The 23,600-nt window shown below is 36.2% G+C and overlaps 1 protein-coding gene across 1 annotated transcript in view; it reads left to right on the top strand.

Moving 5' to 3' along the window:
• Positions 1-2,162: 2,162 nt before the first annotated feature.
• Jam3 (junctional adhesion molecule 3) overlaps positions 2,163-23,600 on the top strand; it is a 65,968-nt gene continuing 44,530 nt past the window's right edge. Inside the window, exon 1 of the mRNA XM_076843545.2 lies at positions 2,163-2,275. Coding sequence (XP_076699660.2) covers positions 2,200-2,275 — 76 coding nt within the window. The 5' untranslated portion in view covers positions 2,163-2,199. The remainder of the gene's footprint in view (positions 2,276-23,600) is intronic.

Here is a 23,600-nt window from a genome sequence, read left to right as displayed (position 1 = left end):
TGTTAAAAAATAAATCATTATGAGAGAGAGGGAGAAAGAGAGAGAGAGAGAGAGAGAGAGAGAGAGAGAGAGAGAGAGAGAGAAAGAGAGAGAAATGTGTCTCTCCCTAGTAGCCACACATTAGAAATAAGTATACTTGGATGATGCTGAGGCAGAGGCACAGACTGCACACCCCATGCTTGCTGAATGTATCCAGAGCTTTGCTTCTGGCCTCATTGAGTTCTGATTCCCTTCTGATCAGGGTCAGCACTCTCCAGGGAACAATGAAATCCTGAAGAACAGACCATTTCACAGGGACGCTCATTACCCAGCCCCCCTGCATCCCTAGACACACTACTGTTCCAGGAATGTATCTCCACCATCAGTAATAACATTCAAACTCCATCTATGGAGGAAAATCAATGTTTTACAATGAAGCACCTGCCATCCTCTCTCCTAGGAACCTTTGCCCCTTATAGAATATTCATGAAGGCTTTCTTTGTAATCTCTAAGTTTCCAAAGATTTCCTAAAAGACAAGACCTTTTAACAGAAAGAACTATTTCAAAATGCAGACACAGACACAGGAAATTTAGACACTGGTTTCTGAAAACTATAATCGATCCACAGTCAGACACCATGTCACATTTCCTAAATAACCAAATGTTTCTTCATTTAGGTAAATATGATCAGGTGAGATCATAAAGGGAGAAGAGAGCAGAAAAAAAATCCCTGGACCCAAGTGGAATTTTCCTCTTTTTGATTTGTCCATTTGTCTTTGGTAAAAGGAAAGAGACCACCATTATAAAATGACTCTTACACCATATGCCAAACATTTACTTATGATTTTGGCATATTGGTGACCTGAACTGAAAAGAAGGTTTAAGAAAGAAAAGGCAAATAGAATTGTAATAGTTCAAAGTTATTTAAATTTTTTTATTCTGTCATTATGAAAATTTTTTAGGAAGGTAATTAATTTGCATTTGCAATGGTTTGAGAAGTTTTAAATATGTATGAAGAAGATCATAGTAATGGAAATTGAGGCATATCTTAGCAACAACCTCAATCTATTTCATGTTTCTTGGCACTTATGTATATAAATTTGCTATATATGTATGTGTATACATATATATATATTTCTAAGACAACGTAGGATGAAATCCTTATGTTAACTATTGCGAAATACTCAGTCTTGGAAACTGGCATGTTTTACTAATAAGTATATTCAGAAATCTGTTGTTATGCTGTTTCTGGGAGTGTTAGGAATATTCTTTATATATTTGATACAATGAAAGTTTTTTCAAGGATTTTTCACACTATTAAGTGACAATTTTTTTTGGGGGGGAGGGGTTACTGGGAATTGAACTCAGAGGCACTTGGCCACTGAGTCACACTGTATTTTATTTAGACAGGGTCTCACTGAATTGCTTAACACCTCGCTTTTGCTGAGGCTGGCTTTGAACTCATGATTTTCCTGTCACAGCCTCCCGAGCTTTAAATGAGATTTTAAATCCTAATTCCTCCTTAGGTCTAATTTCTAGTTTATTTTTATCCTTGTCTTCAGCTTCTTGTCTTCATAAGGTTCTGCTCCATTTTTCTCCCCTAACCTTATTTGTTGTCTCCAAATATTCGGAATTCGAAGCAAAGAATTAACCCGATATTCTACATAGAAACTATTTGGGCATGCCATTATAATTTTGATCTACCACAGAAATGAATTGTTTTAGCAGAATATTGCTTTTATGTACATCATAGTGTATGTCTTACTAATGTTTTAGGCAGATTTTTGTTTTCATCACATTTGGAATCAGGGCCCCTAAAGATGTGAAGACAATAATGCTTCCAAGATAACTAAGCTGCATCCTTATTTGTAAAATAAGAAAAAGATGAATTCCCCACATTTTAATGGAGTGTTTCTTCTCAGACCTGTAGTGACAGATTTATTCTAGTTATAGAAATGTACCCAACCCCACTTTTCAACATCTCTTTACCCTCCTCCCACCAAGTTCATTTCAAGAGATATCAAGGGCCAGGTTTAGAGCATCGCTGCCTCCATAGCAACCAGACTTCAGCTTCCTCTGTCACCATGGTGCTGCCTCGTCGTGGCCGGTGGTCGCTATGGTAACTGGGGGCGGGTTGCAGGCTCCAGACGGACTGGACGCATGCGCGCGGGGTCCGCGAGCTGCGCCGCGCGCCCGCCGGGCCCCTCAGCTCCCCTCGACATGGCGCTGAGGCTGCTACCGCGACTTCGGCTCGGTGCCCGGCTGCCCGACTTCTTTCTGCTGCTGCTTTTCAGGGGTGAGTTGGCGTGTTTCTGCCGTTGGGAGGGTAGGGTCTCCCTCCGGGCGATGGAAGCAGAGCGGGCCGAAGCGGAAGGTTCTGGTACTGAAGGAATAGCGGTCCCAGCTCTGGGGACTCTGGGAGTCCCGGGCCGAAGTAGCGGGGCGAGTCCCTGGTAGCGGGTGGGGGTTCGAGCCGGGGTCTGTGGGAAGCCCGGGCAGCCGGGCCCGGGCAGTGGGCTTACTTCGGGCTGGAGGAGTAACTCCGAACTGTGGGCGCATCCCGGCGAGTCTGATCCCTGTTGAAGGGCCTCAGCTCTGGAGGAGAGTTCTCCGGGACAGTGGGCTTTAGTCCCGCAGAGTGGGCACCGCCTTCTGCGTGGACAACAGCAACTGTGGTGTGGACTCGGAAAGTCACTGGGAAGCTGCGGAGTAGTGCGGTGTCCATAAGTGGACAGCGAGTGGCGTTGCAAAGTACCAGTGAGGCAGTACTCCGAGGCCTGTCCAGTTTCTTGGTTCCAGCTAGAGCTCTGCTGATCTGCTTTTCGCCAGTCAACAAAGGAATTGAATTGGGCAAACCCAGCTTTCCTTTTCCAGAGATAAAACTGCACGGTTATCAGTCCAGTACCTCTTTGTATTTAGCCTGGTGGGGGAGACCCTTACGCCAAATAGCATCTGGGCCATTTTGACTAGGGCACGCTGATAAACCTGAGAAATTTGTTATATTCTTTGCTACTTTTTGGAATTCTCATGAGATCCGCATTTCCCTGGTTAGTTGAACAGAAGTGCTCTAATAGCTTCCGTTTAGTATGTATTAATACACCCACACACTCTCACGGCATTTCAAAGTCATTATTTCGTTTAGACCTTAGAACACCTGTGTGAGGTGGATTTTATTAAACTATTTTCAGATTTTAATGGAGTCTATCTCTAAGGCTGCCTTCAGAGTAAGTAGTGTAAAACTCACAATTACTCAAAAGCGCTTCACCAACTCTTCTTGAGTAGTAAGCTTTCCAAGGTAACCCAAACTGTCATCCCTTGATGTCTTCCAGAAAATACCAATTAAACCACGAAGGGGCTCTTGGGAATGGGAGTGGGGTGTGTGTGAACAGATTTAGGAAAACAAAGATTCTTGTGTTTGATGCTTATTCTAGTAGGATGCTCAGGTTGGTGGTAGTAAAAACTAAGGGTCTGGCACAAAAATAAGAAGGATCAGTCTCAGCAAAGTTACTTCCAGAACCAAATGCATTTGGAGATAAAAGTGACCAAAGGCTAGCCAGGGGACAAGGGTGTCAGGAATGTCCAGCTCCCACTGTGTTGGTTACACTGACACTGTTCTATTCACAGACTGTAACAACTCTCTATTGTTGAAAAGATTTGTTCACATGAGTTTGCAGTTTTTATTGCAGAAACATTTGGTAGTTTCCTGCAGGAATGAGTTTCAATTTTGTGGTTTATTATTAATGATAATAAGATGCTAAGTACTTCATATAACTCTAATCTTTGATTTTGCCCTCTCTGAGGGGCTAATTTTGTGATTTTCTTGCTATAGAGTGTTGGAATTTACCTGAAGATCATAGCAGGAAGAATCAGATTTTCAAGACCAGGACTAATGACATTGAATCAAGGTGGTAGGATGTATTAATCCACTTTGAAGCCACTTTGAAGGGATGTAACTTTTTTTTTTCTGATTGGTTTTTCCATTCTTAGGTTTATACTAATCTAAATGTACTCTATTAAACTTTCACAAGATCTTGGCAATGATATCTTTTTAATTTTTTTAGGATCTTTTTTTAACTGCTATTACTATTCAGTGTTTTCTTTTTTAAAATGTCCCTGATTTTATAGCAAACATTAATAGTTAAACTTTATTGGCTTTTGTTAATTTAATATAATTAGTGGAATTTTTATTCGGATCAGTTTAGCCAACTAATCAAGTGTTCAAGACCGTCATTTGTAAATAAAATATTCCTGTGTTCAACTGATGACAGTTGCAATTCAACAAATCATTGTTAGACTTGTGTGTTTCAAGAAAAACAAAAGAACACCTGTCCTGGGAATGAGCAGTTTTAAATCAGCTGCTCATTCCCAAATGACTTGTTGATGGACATTTGTTCTTGAGTACTGCAGACTAGAGAGAGTGAATGGGTAGCTGCTAGAAATACTTAATTACAAATAAGTACACTTTTATGTCTAGAAAGATTTATCAGCCACCCAACCCTAAACTGTGTGAAACTTGCTCCTAAGTCAGCACCATAGCATAGATTTAAATCAGTTCTTTTGAAAAAAAAGTAGACTTTTATCAAGCTTACTTTCTGAGGTGGCAGAATGTAACAGAAGGAGCTATGGATTTAGTGCATTCAACTAGCAGCTGTTAGGGATATGATATTAGTAAATTCCTTCTTTATAAATTCTTTGAATTTTTTTGAAGCACTAGTGGGATAAAATATGTGTGAATGAAGTTAGGATGTATAGTGTCTGCTGAAGGATATCCTAGTTGTGAAGTTCTCTATTAAGATGTTTTTAGAATCAGGTAATACTATATGAAAGTGATGCTGTTAGAGTTGAATGCAAATTTTAAATTTTTGTACTCTCTAAATTCTAGTGTATATGCATACATCTTTTCTGGAATATAAAGAGATCATGAAAAGAAAGTTTGAGCAAGCATATTCTTTTACACTCAGTTTAGCAAGGACTGTATCCACTACCGTACTGTAGTGTAGGAGAGCCTTAATTTACTGCCTCTTTGCATTTGCCATGGCACACTAACTTTCTGAAAGTTAGTCCTTGTTTCTGATGTTCCAGGAATGCTGTGTTTTGTTTTTTTTTTTTTGTGTGTGTGTGTATGTGTGTGTTTTTGTGTTGGTAACTGGTATGTTTTCTTTGTTTTTAAATAGTATCTATTATGTGTTATATATTGCATTTCCCATGCATAGTTAGTATGTATAGTGATTGCAGTGCTGCTTGTGTAGAAAAATTAAACTTTTTAATACAATTAGGACCATATAAACATTTTTTTACTATGTCTTCTTTCATTTACAAAGTATCTCAAGACTCTTGTGGTTCCCACAAATTATTGCTAAGATCAGACTGTACTATATTCTTGATGTCTGCTATATTAGACAACCTCAGCTTCCTAGCTCTAAATAAGCGTATATCTTAGTCTGTTTTTCAGTACAGAAGACATTTTTTTTTCTTAGTAGCTGTGATATACTAGGCCCTGTTTTCCATGCTAAGGGTGCAAAATGAATAAAGCCCCCAGACCTTAAAGAACCAGAATGACTGCATATTGAGTTACACCGAGCTTTAGTTGTTTTGTTTGGTGTGAGTGCATTGTATCTTCTAAAGGATATTAAAACTTTCTTGGGAACAGAGGCTGAATTTCTTTTTTATCTTTCCAGAGGAGACCCTAGTAAATGTGTCACTTGAAAGTCTGTTAATAGTTTTTAAACATTTTCTATGTGTCTAGGCATTTTTAAATGTATATTATTTTCATTCCAGTGGCCTTAGGAACTTTGGGAAAGTTTCAGTTTTTACTATAGTAGTTATGGAATTAAGAATAATTATATCTTGGACTTATTTAATTTCATAATCTGTTTTCTGCCATCTTCCCTGTGCAGTTGCAAGGTTAAGAAGAAAAACAAGGAGAAATGCTTAGAAGTTGATACAAGCTATAGGTACTACTAGTATATGTTTGTAATTACATAAAGTACTAGGGAAAACACCTGGAAGAAAGTGTATTAAAATGTAGGTAAGTTCTCTTTCTAAGTGGTAGGTCATTTTCTACTGTTTAGTTTTCCTGTATGATTCTTTTATCCTTTTGTCTGCTTTTCCAGTTTTCTTTAATGTGAGAGTGTTTATTTTATATTGAGAAGATTACATTGTGTTTTGAATTCTAGTAGATAAAATAGTAGAATTTTAAACTTGGCACTAGTAATGGAAACACTTAATTTGTTTAGTTTAATGTGATAGCTTATAGATTGTGCCTTTTTCTAGCTTCTTAATGTCAGCCACATTGGATGAAGGAAGGGCTGATTTGAAGTTCAGTTTTTTGATCATGTATTGTTTGTGACTTATTGAAGAGCTTGTTTGGTGTTGGCTTTTGGATTACAGAGCCAGCTGTGACATCACCAACAAATGGTTAATTGGAAAACTAAAAGAGAGCTGCTGAGAGTCCCTGTCTCCCCTCTTCTGTTTGAACAAACAAAATAATCTGAGTAATTTCTTTGTTCTACTTCTTCAGAGTTCAGTATTTATTGAACACTTAACTGTGTGTCACACAGGAAACTCCTGGAGGAGGATCTCTGTTCTCTTCCTCTCAGGTAATAAGAATACAAGGTCAAATTAATTTCCACTGAAAGTGACTCAGAAAGGTGTTTCTTGAAGTGAATCATCACCTAATGGGCCCCATCGCTCTTCCTGCCCAACATGGACTTTTTTATTGGCTATCTTTTTCCCACGAAAATATTTAATGTCTTTAGAATGAAGTGCAGCTGTCTGGAGGTTTACAGAATGAAAATCCTGACAGCTGCTTTCCTTTTTTTTGGCCCATGTTTTCCTCTAAAGCATCTCTATCAGAGTTCTGAAATTTACATTTTAAAAAAATTTTATTGATTTATTTTTTTAGTAGTGAGAACTGAACCTAGGGGCACTTAACATTGAGCCACATCCCTAGATCTTTTTATTTTTCATTTTAAGACAGGAATCTCACTAAGTTGCCACAGCTGACCTTAAACTAGTGATCCTCTTGCTTCAGCCTGCAAGTAGCTGGAATTACAGGTGTGGGCCACCATGCTCAGCAAGAATTCTGAAACTTTTAATTAGCCAGCTCATATTTATTTGGTAGTTTCCATTTTTGAGGCAGTAAAGGCTTCAGTGCACAAAACAGAGAGGTTTAAAATAATGCTGCCTTCAACTGGAAGTAATGGACAGTTTAGATAGTTAACCAAGCAAGCAGCCTTTGGGTAAATATTTTATGTATTTAAAAATGAGAACACTTAACTCTGGGTTGCTGTGGCAGAGAAGAATTTTTAAGAATCACTTGGACTTATTTGGGATAATTTTTATTTACATAAGCACAGATTTGTGGAAATGAAAGTGTTGAGAACCAGCAAAGTAGAGGAAATATATGAGCTAATATAAATAATATAAACTAATAGTATTCCCAAGTCTATACTTGGGAATACACATATTGTTATTTGGGAATAGTGAGATATTATCATGATAAATAATAGCAGCTGTCATTTATTAATCATGTGCCAGGCATTGTGATGATTGCTTTATCTGGTATCTTAGTAAGTCCAGACTACTATAACAGAATACCATAAACTGGAATGTCCATGAACAAGGTGCTAGCATATACAGTTCCTGTGAGGTTCCCCTTCCTGGCTTGCAGGAAGTCATGGACTGCTGTGGAGTGAAAGGTGCTCTGATACCTTTTCTTATAAGGGTCATCACTAATTCCATAATGGTGTCTCTACCCTCATGACCTCATCTAAACCTAATTACCTTTGGAAAGCTTCACCTTCTTATAATATTACACTAGAGGTTAGGGTTTCAACAGGAATTTCAGAGGGACACAGACATTTAGCCCATAGCACCCAAACTGTCTTTTTGGTCTCAGCAGTTTTTTAGGTCTCATTTTGCAGATATGGAATCTGAGGCTTGGGCAGGCTAATTACTTGTTGTCTACCACAGAGCACATTAACAAGAAACTAGATTACAAAGCACTTTAAATAATAGCCTAAGAAATTTGGGCTGTGTTGTGTATAGTATATAAATTCATTTGTCAGTTTAAAGCAGGAAAGTTAAATAATCAAAATGTAATCAAGAATATTAGAAAAGAAAGGGCAGTGAGGAAGCTGTCAGAGTAGTTCCACCTAACATAATTTAGTGTAAACATCTTGATGTTGAACTAGTTTTTTTTAAAATATATTGCCTGTGGGGAATATGTTCCAAGACCCTAAGTGGATGCCTGAAACTGCAGATATTACTAAACCCTGTATATACAATTGTTTGACAGCTGTTTCGCTGTTGCTATCAAAAGACAAGAAGAATTTTAGTGGAGGAAGAGTTTATTCAGCGCTCTCAGTTTCAGTCCACAGGCAGCTGGCTCCATTGCATTGGGCCCAAGGTGAGGCAGAACATCGAGGCAGAGGAAAGGGGAGGGTCCTGCCTCCTCCAGCATACCCTACCTACCTAAATTATTACCTAGTTAATCCCTATGAGGGAATGAATGCACTGATTATGATATGATGTTGAGACTCTCATAACCCAATTATTGAATTTCTACACTTTCTTACATTGTTTTACACATAAGATTTTGGGGATACCTCATATCTAAACAATAATGATTGTGTTTTTTCCTGTATATACATAGACAAATTTAATTTTTTTTTCATTTTAACTAAGCACTTATGCACTTGTGCTTAAGTAAACTTAAGTAAACAAACTGTACCACTTGCAGTTTGAGGTACAACAAGAAAACTCACATACATTTTCTTTTCCTTCTTCACAATATTGTCTGTAGAAGATTCATTCTTTTTTAATATTTATTTTTTAGTTTTAGGTGGACACAATATCTTCATTTTATTTTTATGTGGTGCTGAGGATTAAACCCAGTGCCTCACACGTGCTAGGCAAGCACTCTACCACTTGAGCCACAACCCCCAGCCAGAAGATTCATTCTTACCATAAATCTTAGCGATATCAAATGATTTTTTTTTTCCTTATTAAGTCTAAAATTTCTACCTTTTCCCTTAAGGGTAAAGCTTTCTGGCTTCTTTGTAGATTTTCTGAATTGCCATCATCACTACTCTTGCATTGTGGGGCTGCTGTTAAATAAAATAAGGATTGCTTGAACATAAACAATGTGATATTGAGCCATGATCTGGTAACCATGATGTCTACTAAGTAACTAATGGGCATTAACTTGTATATGGTTATGCGGGACAAAGGGATGATTCATGTCCTAGACAGGACTTAGCTGAAAGGCATGAGATATCATGCTATTCAGAATGACATGCAATTTCAAACTCATGAATGCTTTATTTCTGCAGTTTTCCATTTAGTATTTCATTTCCTTATTTTTTTTTTTTTGTTACTTTTTTACCTGCCTGCCTTTCTGCCTACCTGCCTGCCTCCCCTCACTCCCCCTTTCTTTCTTTCGCTCAAACTCAGCCTAGCATATGCTTTGGCAAGTATTCTACCACTGAGCTACCTCCTAGCCCCTATGTCTGAAATATTAATATTTCAGACTTCAGTTGAGCTTGGGTAATGAAAACTGTGGAAAACAAAACTGCAGATAAGGAAGACTACTGTATCTGAAAATATGCCTATATTAATCTTATTCTTGAAGTATGTGTTTGCTAGATTATAATTTTAGATTGACAGTTATTCTGTCATAAAACTTGGACTATATATGCCTTCTGGTTTCCATTATAACTGTTGTGAAGTCTGCAGTCAGTCTTATCTTCACTCCTATCTGATCTTGCTGTTTTTTCTCTAGCTACTTTAAAGATACTTTGACTTTCTGAAATGTTACTACAACGTGTCTTGGGGGAATTTCTTTTAAGTTATTCTACTTATAATGTACTGTACTCTGTATCTGTGAATTTCTTTCCTGTTATTTCACAGGTATTTTCTATTCACATATTGCTTGGCTTCTATTTTCTTGATTCTTCTCCTCTGGGACTCTGATTAAACATATCAGTCACTCTGGCTTTAAGACTGTTAATCTTTTTGTCATAATTGTATATTCTTGATTCTCTACTGTTTTATGTTCTGTTTTCCTATTTGTTTGTGATTAACTACTTCTGCTTCCAACTCTATTGTTTAGTCATGCATAGAGTTTTTCTCACTGATTGCTGTTCATTCCTGAAATTTTACTTCGTTCTTTTTGTCCTCTTTTTGCTTGTTTAATTTTTTATTCCTTAAAAAATTGAAACATTTTATGCTTAGCTCTTTTGTATTTCATATCTGATATTTCATATTTCAAATATCTGAAGTCTTAGGCATCTAAACCTATTTGTTGTTTCTTATGACTCTTTGCTTATAAGATGATATTTGGTTGATGTTCATCTCTGAAAACTAGTCTTAATCCAAGAAAGCATGCATTTTTATTTTGTTTTTAAGACCATATGTTCAGTTGAGTGCCAAGGTTGCCACTCTCTGGGATGATTGTTGCCCCTTCTCTGTCACTGTCATAGTTTGAAAATATTAGCCTCTGCTTCTCTACTTTTCTGCTGGTCTACAGGTACAGTTTCCACACTGATGTGTTAAAATGAGCAAAATTTTCCCTCAAAATTTCCCCTTCCATCTTATTACTTTCTGGTTCAGCTCACAGATATTTGGTTTGTCCTTTTAGGAGTCCCCCATTTCCTGTGAGCCCAGAGATGCATGAAAGCCATGGTTTATGCTGGATATGATATGGCATACCTGTAATTCTAGTGACTTGTGAGACTGAGGCAGGAGGATCACAAGTTTAAGGTAAACCTGGGCAACTTAGACTTTGTCTCAAAATAAAAAAATAAATAAATAAAAAGGGTTGCAGATATAGCTCAGTGGTAAAGCACTCCTGGATTCAATCCCTAGTACCAGAAGAAAAAAAAAGTCATAGTTTAAAATTTGGAGAATTACATCTATCCACACTAGATATTCACCTGAAACAGAGTTACTCTGTTGTAGAGGCTCTAGTGAAGACATTTAGAGGCAGAGTACAAAGGTAACCCTGAATTTTCCAGCTGGAATCTGAAGTTCTGCTTTTTACATGATGAAATTCTGGCTTACTGAAAGGTATAGTCTTGTGAGGAAAAAAACTGCATCTGTGGAAGGTTCCATTGTTCATAGCCTTTAGATACTTTCCTAGGTGAAGGAAGGAACACAGCACTGTGGGAGTTAGGCATTTCCCAGTTTTGCATGTGATTCATATTTTGGACCTTGGGGAAATAATTGGTTTTAATCAAACCATTTGAAAGTAATTTAAACCCTGCCTCTCTCACACTACCACCAAAATATCCACATTTCTTTCCTGTTGTTAGATAGCCCACTTTAGCTTCCAGGAAGTGATTTTATAGGTATATGAGAGAATTTGTAACCAGTTAATTGAATTAGTCCATATTTGGTCATTATAATTGTATTTGAGGGTTTTGAAAAACTGTTTAACAGAAACTCTTTCTCTTCTGAAAGTTTAGAGGTGCTTTAGAAAAGCCAGGTAAATCTAGTTTGAATCCCCTCTGTACTCTTGAGAGGTGGGCAGAGTTATCCTTCAGAGCTTTAAGGTTTTAAAATTTGTTGTTTTTTTTTTATTATTATCTGTACAACCTTACTTACTAGATCCAGTGTTTCAAGAGTTCCTGTGTTTGTTTGCCATGAAGAAGAAAGGGATAGCTAGTTGGTTTTGTTGGCATTCTTAATTAGATCTGATTTCTTAGCATCAGATCTGAAGTTTTCAACCTGACCATATTTGGCCTCGCTTTTAATTCTACTGATAAGAGAATGAGCTTGGAACCTTAGCTGTGAGTCTAGAGTAGTTGCTCAGTAGGAACAACTATTTAAGTGCTTTTTAAATTTTATTTTATTTACCAGGCACAGTTTTAGACTTTGAGGGAACATCAGCTTTTATGTTTTGAATAGTTAATAGGAAAAGGTGAAATCTATGATTCCTGTCCTTCAAAAGCACTTTTATGCATATAGGTGAAAAGTTTTCATATTCGTTTTGGGATTTTATAACTCCCTAAAAGAAGAATATTTGTGTACTTCTGAGAAGCTGCTCTAGGAGTTATTGGGGATACAGTCTTAGGGCATCTTCTGAAATGGATCTAACTACCACATGTAGGGTTCAGAAATGGTAAATAAATGTATCACTTTGTTATTTTGTTATTTCTTCTTTTTTGCTAGACTATTTTATAATTGCTGACTGTCAGTTTCAAACATCTGTTCATACCCTCTATACATTTCTATCTTAAGTTACTCTACAAAGATAGGTCAGAGTTGAGACTTTGACTTATATTGAAAAACAAGTTATGCATGTAATTGTAGAAATGTTTTAATTCTGTGACTTTTATGGTGTTTCATCATGTTGGTACAGCTCCAGGAAGGGAATAGAGTTAAGTCATATGAGAAACAGCAAAATGCTGATGTGAAATAATTGCTGGAATTCCTCTTCTATCTGCCTGTGGAGTCCATTTATAACAGATCTCACTCTTTTTTTTTTTTTTTTTTTTTTTAACCCTCCTTCTTTCTCTCTAACTTAGGCGCTAGGACTGAGCAGACATTTCCTAACATTGGATAAGGGATCTGGACCTCAATGAAGCCAAAACAAATATTTCCTCCTACTGTTACTCTGTGGCTAATATCCCACATGCTGTTTGCAAATTACAACAAAACTCTCAGAGTGAGTTCAGAGTCAGGTAACTTTTTTGAGGAGTATGTTTTGTGTTTTGTTCTTTCTTGAACTCACAGGTTTTACCTTCTATGCTTTTCTTGTCAAGTACATTTCCTAAGTGTAAAGTAAATAAAATCTGTTAAAACCTTGGTTGCTTCTCTAATATGTGTGCAGCACCTTTTAGCTCACATTTTTTTTTTTTAAAGAGAGAGTGAGAGAGGAGAGAGAGAATTTTTTTTAATATTTATTTTTTTTTTTTAGTTATCAGTGGACACAACATCTTTGTTTGTGGTGCTGAGGATCGAACCCGGGCCGCACGCATGCCAGGCGAGCACGCTACCGCTTGAGCCACATCCCCAGCCCTTAGCTCACATTTTTAAAAAGTTCCTTTAATGAAACCTCACAGGAAGAAAATTAGGTGGAGTTTAGAGACTCTAGTTTTAAGCCTTATGATTTGTTTCTTTCTCCCATCCATAATGGAATAGTTATATGACCTGGTTGGTTGTAAAGCCTATTTTTGAGTGGGTGTCACTTTATCTTCAAAGTAGAAACTATTGAATTTGGCTTTTTGGATGATAGAGAGGGAAACTTTCTTTTCCTGCTTATGTCTACCCTTCCCAAAGAGGAGCTGGGGAGATGGAGGAGGATTCTAAAAAAAATGTTGCTGTTCTCCTGTCTTTTACAAGGTTATGACTTTAATGATTCATTTTTCTTCTGAGAGGATCCCAAGATTAATAACATGGCCTTTGCCTCTGTAACATTGTCTGTCACTGTCACTGTCTTCTGAATAAACTTGTTCTTTGACAGTTCCCTTCAGTGACTGTAGCTCATTCACTACAAATGCAGGACATTGGTTTTTCTTCCTGTTCATCTCCCATTCTTTCCTCAATATCCTCCTTCATGGACTTTTCTGTAAAGCTTCTCTTGTAGATCGCTAGACGGGCAATTTCTTCCTCTTCTGAATTCTCATTTATCTGCAAGGTTTGAATCTTGACATAGGTTTGAATCTTGGCTCTAATATATGACTCATGAAAGCCAATTCTTAAGAAAGTAGAAACGGAAATAACAGTCATCAATATAGTAAAATTAAAATTAATTCGTGTGAAGGGCTTAGCAGAGTGCCTAGTATAGTAGTAAGCTTTCAGTGTTTTGTTTTTCATCAATAGATGGTAGAAATTTGCTATTACTAATTGTTGTTGCTGCTGCTACAGCTACATCTATTACTACTATCCTACAGTTAATTTGATTCTTAATTATTCAGAGGCAAATTTAAAGTGAAGCCCATCACACAGGCTTCAGGAGCTATTCCAAGGCCCTGGATTTCACCCTGTCAGTGTGTCCTCAAATATGCAGAAGTTGTTTTGGCTACTATCAATTAAAACTTTTTTTCTTCCACTCTGTCTTGCTTTCTCTTGTACTTCTTAGGTTGAATAGTGTTGAAATGGCCATAGGCATTTTTTCCCAGCTAAGGGGAGGTGAGTTGGGAGCTATTCATTTTGGGTAATTAGAATTGTAGGCAACTCAGTGTTGGAATGGCTTCCAGGAGTGTTCTATCATGTTATTTGACTCACCTAGGATTGTGCCATGAAGCTGTAGGGCCTACCATGAAGGCCACTCTGTAGTGCCAAAGTTATAGTCTGTAATAACCATTGCAGGGAGAATGTGGTTGAAAACTGGATAATAAACCTCTGCAGGGAGGGAAAGAGTGTTTAACATTAGCCACTCTGCAAGAAAACCTGAAATGCTGATTTTTACAATGTGAAACTTCAGATTGAAGTTTTTCTAAGGTTAACAACTGCCCTTAAAACTGAATGATTTCTAGTTAATGAATATTTGATTTTCTTATGATATTATCAATAATGATTTGGAAGTAGAAACAATCCTTGCAAACTATTAATAAATATCAAATTATTATTTTAATATTTCATATTTATTAAAATTTTTATTTACCATGCTAAAAGAAAGTCTTAATTATTCTGTTATTGCTCTAGATAGTATTACAAAATTATTGCTATATGTTGAGGTGATCAAAGATCATAAAACAGGTAGGAAAAATTATAGAATACCAAAGAATTACTAAAAGTGATTTTAATGTTATCATCTCTGCTTTGCTTTTATTCCCCTGAGTTCTAAAGTTTCATTAGTTCTCTAGTTCTCCAAAATTATTACAATCCTAACTTAGAGGACCTTCTCTAGTAGAAGCTTCCTTTACGGCTTATTTTGATGAGATAGCAAGTTTTAAAAAACCAGTTTTCTTATGTTGGAAAAATTTTATCTAAAACACAGATTGTCCCAAGTTTTTCCTGTGAAAACAAAAATCTAGTTTTAAGTTTCGTGAGTTAAGAAGAAAATTTCTCTTTGACATTCTTGGATTTGAAAACTGGTTCAGTGATTATTTGTAGAAAAGATTAGACCTCTTATGCCTAGGGGAAAATGTCAAGCCTGAACTAGCAAGCATCGAATAATAAAAGGTTTTAGTGGAAATTCCAGCATATTTTTAAGTAAGGGAACTGCCAGTATAAATCACTGAGTTTGTGTTCTAAACAGCTTATTAAATAAATAACTATTAAGAAAGGATGAGTTCAGGACAAGAAAATGCTTTGTGAACAGTTAGGCCTTGGGCTGTTTTTACCTGAGAGTTTCAGATTTGTCTTTCCCCATACATTGTTGGTGAAATGAAAGGACAGAAATTTCACATCGTGAGATTATTGTGCCATGTACTGTTAGGATGAAGGACATTTTTTTCTTAAAAAAAAAAAAAAATATATATATATATATATATATATATATATATATATATATATATATATATAAAGGGAAAGTAAGAGAGCATGAAAGGAAAGGAAAACACTTTAACTCAACAAAATCCTTCTGTTTTATACCTCAAAATTCTTATGCCGAAATTAACCATAGGCACGGGCATTAAACCCAAGCATTATGGGCATTAAATCCTGGCTTCCCAGCTGTCTCTCATGGATTACTTTAATATTCATTTCAAAGTGTTAGTTGAAATCTTTACAGTGATATTAATTATTGTTTAATAGCTAGAAGTATCAATTGGACAGCAAAATCTTGGAGTCTGCCTTATTATAGACATACCTAGATAAGACTCTTAAAAAAAAATATCCTGTAAAGATTGTTTTAGTTGGTCTTCTCTGCAAGAAGGAACTATCTTATAGACCAAATATAGCTACTCGATAACTAGGCTGAGGGTCAGAGGAGATCCAGCTTTTGCCACTGATTTACATTATGATCCTAGCCAGTCATCTAATTCTTTTGTGTTAAGTTCTATACCCATAAAACAAGCATTTATTCCTCTTAACTAACATAGACATATAGGTTACAGAATTTCTAGAGCTAAAAGGTACTAGTTTCTTAAAGCTACAGAATTTCTACAGAATTTCTTGGTGTTGTGAACATTTTGGGTTAGATAATCCTTAAGAAGGAACATCTGTGTATTGTAGGTTGTTTAGCAGCACCTGGCCTCTTTGTATCAATATGAATGTTCCAGTTGTGACAACCAAAAATGATTCCAAACTTTCCTGATGCTCTATGGTTGTCAGTATCCCAGTTGAGAAGTACTGCTATAAGACATTATTCAATAAGAAACAGCCTAGAGTCCAATTTTATCTATTTATTTATTTATTTAGGTGATGCAGGGCCTTGCACATGCTAAACAAGAATCCAATTTTATTAATACACTCCCTCCTCAATTCCCCAGATTCTACCTTGAATTAATTTATTTTAATTCCATACCAAAAGTAGTGGCATATATTTAACACCAAAACAAAAAATTGAATGCTCTGAATTTAACAATAGTGTAGTATCCACTTACCACTTTTAAAGCTCTTATCATGCTTTAAGCATCTTAAATGCTTACAAAATGCTTGAACAATGCTTATTAAGAGTTGGAATGGGGGCTGGGTTGTAGCTCAGTGGTAGAGCACTTGCCTAGCATGTGTGAGGCACTGGGTTCAATTCTCAGTACCACATAAAAATAAATAAAGGGCCAACAACAACTAATAAAATCCTAAAAAAAAAAAAAAAAAAAAAAAAAAAAAAAGAGAGTTGGAATGGATCAGCCACACCAGTAAGTTTAATTGGATATGATGTGTGGGATATTGACAACTAGTGAATTTCATGCTATTGAAAAGAAGGGAAGAATGTATTTCAGGAATCTGATGCCTCTTCACCAAATAAAATCAGTGTGATTTTATTTATATACAAATAGCCTTAGGTTTGTATTGAATTTCTTCTGTCTTCCATTCTTACTTTAAAACATCAAGTTTTTTTTTTGGGGGGGGGGGGGCTGGCGATCTTGGTACCAGGGTATTGAACTAAGGGCCACTGGACCCCTGAGCCACATCCCCAGTCCTGTTTTGTATTTTATTTAGAGACAAAGTCTCACTGAGTAGTTTAGCACCTTGCTTTTGCTGAGGCTAACTTTGAACTCGAGATCTTCCTGCTTTTCAGTTTCCCAAGCCCCACTGGGATTATAGGCGTGTGCCACTGCACCTGGCTTGTTTTTAATAATGGAAAATCTTCACATATAGTATGTAGCACTTATTAAATTTTATTTTATTATTTAATTCCATATCTGATGGCTCAATTGAGTAAAATTAGCTGTCAGAAAAGAAACTGATTATCAGTCAGGAAAGCTTAAAACTATTTAGGACACACTTTGCTTTAGCGCCAGAATATATCTTCTGAACATCTGGATTTTGGAGTGCTTTCAAAGCTCTTTGCTGAGGATGTCTCTAGATTTCAGTATAGTCTGGTTAGCAGAATTTTTTCTTTGACATGTGTGTAACAAAGCCATCTATCTTTGAAAATGCCAAACTATTACAGTGTTGGAAACCTCAGATGCTTTTGTTTGAAGCTGCTTTTTTTTTTTAATCTGTTGAAATCTTTGGATTTAGATATAATTGGGTTGTTATATAATGTGATTCTGAACATATTGGCATACACAGTATGAAATCTGGATGTGACAGATTCTGAGGTTTGCAAACTGATAAAAACTATAGAATAAAGGACATTAGGCATTAAGGTGATTATCTGCCATGGTTATGTTTGCTTATTTTTCTATTTCTCCTTTCATTAAGTACATCATAAATTATCTTGAGCTAAAGTATTGGCTAGCTTAGATTCTTGCAGGTTTAATTCTTTAAATTGGGCATCAATATTCTTTGTGATATTTTCCATTAGAAATGTGATGGAACTAACAGCTAGACATTGAGGATTGGCTAGTATTAAAGGGAAGCTAAAAGTGACTAAGTTGCATCTAAGTAGTGGTATGGAAGGACAAAATAGAGCTGTCACATAGAATTTATAGGAGACTCAGTGTGGGGTCAAAAATATATCATGTAAATTGTATAATGATGGAAAAGTTTCATGAGGTTAAAGAAGGGAGCCACCACGATGTTATGTTTGGAGACATTGTTTTTTTAAATTAAGAAAACTAATAGTATAAATTTGGTTAAGTTTAAAAAGTATACATAAAGAAAAATAATCACTCATAATCATACTGTCTTAGGGCATTATTGCAGGAACTTAAACATTTTTATGTATTTAGTCATTTTTCTATCCATTTGAGATTAATATAATTGATACTCTAAAATTTTGTATTCTGCTTTTTAAAATTTCCTTCTTCAAGTTGCCCTGCTTGCTCTCTGTATTTCAGCTTTCTTGGCTTGTTTTTATTTTTCATCCATGCTCAGAGATATTACACTTGCTGCCCATTGCATAGGATGTGTTCATTACCCACCTTTTTGCATACCTGGACTGTATTTATCCATCCAGTTCAATCTTAAATATCCTTCCTAAGGTATGCTTTCCTTGATTTATACCTTCTGTTATACACTTTTATAGTACTTTTCCAATGATAATTAATGATGTAGAATAAAATATGTTTCGTTTATGTATGTATTGCTAGAATATTTTTTAAAGTTCAGTGCTAGGAATAGGACCAAGAATTTTGAGCATGCTAGACAAGTGCTTTACCACTGAACTATAACCTAGCCCTCGAATACATTTTGTATGCAGCCTATATGGGCATAGGAATTGTTTGCTGTATTTCTTAGCCTCCAGGACAGTAAGGGTAGGTGTTCAGTATTTCTTGAACAAACAAAGGAATGTATGAATAAATGAAGAAACATAGGCAACAGTTTGCTTTCTTCGTATATAAATATTTGTCAAAATTCAGTTGGCCCTCTGCTTTTGAGAGTGGATGTGCTTCTGCACCTTGGGCTTTACCAATTGCAGAATAAAAATAGTTGGGAAAAATGTGTTCTGAACATGTATAGATCTTTTTATGTTATAATACAACTATTAACATAACATTTACATTGTGTTAGGATGTTATAAATAATCTAGCGATGATTTAAAGTTTACTTGAGTTGTATTCGGTTATATGTCAATGCTATGCCATTTTATACAAGGTTCTTGAGCATCTGCAGACGTCTTGGAACCAATTTCCCTAAGATACTGAGGGACAACTGAATGTGCTTGGTAGTGAATGTCTATTAAGTCTAACAGTGAATCTTTTTTCAAGGAGCTAACACTTTATTAAGTGTTTTTTGGAGTCACTGCTGTTTTTAACCAGGATAGCCCACATTCAGGTTTACTTTGTTAGGTATCAGGGCTAGAAGGTGGCTGCTGAGGATGGTGCTTATCCACTGCTTTCAAATTAGTAAGTAGATTTGGGAACCCTCTCTTCTGTAGGCTCACCACCCACCCCCATTTTTTTTTTTTTAGTCTGAGTTCCAGTATCAGGTAACCAATAATATTGAAACTTCTGCATTAGAACTCTCTTAATACCTGACTGGAAATTGTGTGTGTGTTGTGTGTGCATCACTTACCTTGCACACATGCAAGCAGTCAAATGTTTGTTTTTCTTGCTATAGAAACAGAACCTGAGGGGAGTTTCAGGCTGCTACCATCCCACCTCTCTACAAGCAAAATCATTATCATCTAGGTGGGATCTTTTCACAACTAAATGCCTAAGGTGATAGATGGTTGAGTGAGCTGATGTTAACAGTGGCCCCAGGTCCTAAGAACACGAAAGATTGACTTCATCACTGAGTTGGGGGAGGACAAAAGAGGGGCACCATGCTGCCAAATGTTTCCCAGCAGATACCATAGCAGCTTGATGCAGCACCTCCTGATAGAAATACTGCCAGATCTAATTCTAATTAGTCCTTTGAAAATGTGGTTCATGGCTTACAGATGAGCAACTTATAAAAATGCATGATCTCAGGCTCAACTGCAAATGCAGTGAATCAGAATTTTCATTAAATATACAAAATGCCCAGTGATTTGCATGCAGATCAACATTTGAGACACACTGGGTTTGGTAGTTGTATAATGTGTAAACTGACTGGTTGCAGGTCAAGGTCATAGCATTTGGAAACAAGTCTTAATCTTAGATCATGATGTTTAAAGGTGTTTGATCTAGAGTTTCTTCTGACTAGGTGAAAAAGTGGCCCCTATTCAATATGGTCATGTTGCAAGTAAATGAAATAGTCATAACTTAGTACTTATGTACTGTTTTTATTTATTTTTATTTATTTCCATTTAATTTGTCTGATTTTGTTTTTTATATGAGAACAAAACATTCAAGGTAGTCATCTTGTGCCAATGGGGGATAATGTTTTTCATATTTGTATTTGTGTATGCAAAGAAATATTTAGAAGACATTCTAAACGGGTATTTTTTTCACTTAGGTCTGGCTTATTCTGTTATCAAACCTAATTTTAGCAAGTGAAGAAATAAAGTTGGTTTGTTCCCTTTTCCTGTTGAACTTTTTGCCTCTCACATTTGTTCAACAGACCAAATAGTGACAATTTTATGTTTTCTTTCTAAAATTTAACTACATTTAAAAGAATTAATCTAGCAAGTGAATCATTCTTTCTTTGCTGTACTTAAATATAATTATTAACATTGTCTGGACCTTAGAAGGACCAGATACTAATAGAGTGTGTTCTAAATTTAGTACAGAGAGGATTCTCTGGTCATTTTCCTGATCTGTTCACTTTCATCCAGGAAGGCTGGGTCTGTGGATAACCCACAGCGTATAAGATAGAGCTTTGTATACTGAGGCAAACATTAAGAAAGGGCCTTTATGCTCATCATACTGAATATGATATACTCAGTAAGTATATAACAGCATTAAGTTATGTTGAGCCATTTATTTTAAGATTCTCCTCAAATCCAGGGTCTAATTGTTAGGATAGATGTTTACTTGGGACTCTAATCACTTGCTTTTTCACTCAGGAACAGGCAGTCTTTTTTTTTTTTTTTCATTTCTTTTATTGGTGCATTATAGTTATATATAATGGTGTGATTTGATGTTATATATTTGTACATGCACACAATATAACAATATAATTTATCCAATAACATTCCCCAGTATTTCTCTTGAAGTCTTGTTCCTGTTATCCAAAAGCTAGTTCTGCATTTTACCTACTCCAGTTCTTTCTTCCTTCAGCAAAAAATGGTTTTGTTTTGATGTTTCCAGCTGTCCTGTGCTTCAAACTGACTTCTGTGTATTGGGATATGCACTTGATCACTGATGAATACATTTGGATTCTTCTTTCCTTTGGCAGACTTTGGCCAGAATTACTATTAACCTATAGTGTACCAGTTGACAAAGGATGTGTTAATTTGTGGTTTCTCATAATTCATCAAATTTAGAGTACTTAATGAAATTTATTATTACCATTAAATATTTGCTGGGTGCCTGCATTGTGCTTTGCACTTTGCTGAACTGTTTGGGGATTACTTCAAGAAAACATATTGGTGTGTCTTGGGAGTTGCAGAAAAGGGATGGAACATAGTCACTACCCCCATGCGGTCCCTTTGTAGTTTATAATATAGAAAAGACTTTCCTATCCCTTTCCACTCCATGCCTCATGACCAGCTGAGCAGCTTGGGGTGAGAGGGAACACTAAGAGAGGAATGACACTTGTTAATGTCTTAATTTCTATATACCATCCTCCTTTTCAGTAGTTCAAACTTAGAAACAATTTCTTTCTTTCTTTCTTTCCTTCCTTCTTTCCCTCTTTCTCTCCCTCCCTCCTTCCTTCCTTGTACCAGGGATTGAACTCAGGGGAACTTAACCATTGAGCCACAACCCCTGCCCTATTTTTTATTTTATTTAGAGACAGAGTCTCACTGAGTTGCTTAGGGGCTTTAGCTTTTGCTGAGGCCAGGTTTGAACTCGCATTCCTCCTGCCTCAGCCTCCAGAGCTGCTGGGATTACAGTTGTGTGCCACGGCACCTGCCCAGCTAGAAACAATTTATAAGAGGGAATCTCTTAAGTCCTATAAAAGTTGGCAAATTGTGCAAATAGTCTTTAACATCTGTGATTCATTTTCTACATTTAAAGATTTCTCTGCTTCTTGGATTGCGTTTCTGCTGGTCACTTTGTTTTCTGTATCATGCACTCAGGTACAGCGCACAATGACACCTTCATTTTAGACTTGGCAAAATTACTGACTACTCTAGAATCATTTTATGAACCTTTTTAGAATGTAAGGATAAATCTCTTTAGAATATAAGGATATAAATTAATCTCTCTCTCTCTCTCATATTGAGGATTGAACCTAGGGGTGCTCTACTACTGAGCTATGTCCTCAGCCCTTTTTGTTTTATAGTTTAAATTAGGGTCTCACTAAGTTGCCCAGGCAGGCCTTGAACTTGCTATCCTCTTGCCTCAGTCTCCTGAGTAGTGGGATTATGAACATGTGCCACTGTGCCCAGCTTAATGTCTTATGGGGACATCTGTTACATCTTATTGGTGCTTAGGTATTCTGGACTTGAGGAGTAGGCTTACTTCTTGTTATATGGTCAGCACTTTTTTCCCCTCTCCTAATAGAGAAAGGAGGCATAGGGCATTGGAAATCCAAATTGCAAAGAATTAAAAAACAATTTAAAATACTTTTTTTTTTTTTTACATTTGTTATAGTTCTGACTTTTTCTCAGGCTAATTATTTTCTTTAATTCTTTTTATATGGCATGATGCTACTTTATAAATTCTATAAATCAAGAAAAGTAGATTTAAGGAGTGATCTTCAGCTTTTTAGAATTTAAAATCTATTCTTAATTTTCTTATTTCACATATATGTTCTGTTCTTTGCACTGTAAGATTGATACTGAATTCTTGCCATGGTAAACGACTCTACTCTTGAGTTGTTGACTATTTAGTGCTTTTAAAATTGTGAAGACTGTGTTAGCTTTTTTTAATCATGTTAAGCCTGTGAAAAACCTATAAAGTTTAAGTAGCACACAGGAAACATGTTCCTTTTCACTTGGTCCCCCTAAAAATCTGTATCAGATCCATTCCCTGAGCTTAGTCAATATTTATGGAGTGTCTGCTACACACATAAGGCAACTGCTGAAGTATGACTCTGCCCTCCAGGGGAAGAAGAGTTAACCATTCCTTTTGTTGCAGCTACACCATGCTGTCACCTATATGTAGAAATCTTAGTTTACAAATTGGCTGCTCTTCATGGAAGGAGTAGACACAAAAGTTTAATCTCGGAGAGGAAAACTAAGAACATTTTTCAAATTAACTGAAATTTTTTGTTTTGAAAGGATCTCTTAGTGAAAGAAAAGCCAGTTCTTGGAAGAAGCACAATAACCAAAACCAGATGAAATACATTAGAAAGATCATACAAAATATTTGAGATTTGCAAAATTAGCTTTAATGATTTGGGAAAGACAATAAAGCTTTTTCTATCTGTGCAGGATTTTGCTTCTCCTGCTTAACTCAAGTTAGAAAACTGTAGACCCTGAAATGTAAGTGCCAGGGCAAGAATACAGATAAGCATTCTCTTCATATTTGGGTGAACTCTCTTGCCTATCTCTTGGCCTTACCCCTTACTTAAGAATAGCTGAAGTGATGTTTGACTGAAATGTACCATACTTAGGACATTATCAGAGTGCACTGAACTGTGAATTA

This window comes from Callospermophilus lateralis, chromosome 2, assembly GCF_048772815.1.
Source record: "Callospermophilus lateralis isolate mCalLat2 chromosome 2, mCalLat2.hap1, whole genome shotgun sequence".
Classification (NCBI taxonomy): Eukaryota; Metazoa; Chordata; class Mammalia; order Rodentia; family Sciuridae; genus Callospermophilus; species Callospermophilus lateralis.
This window is presented reverse-complemented; position numbering and strand designations above follow the sequence as displayed.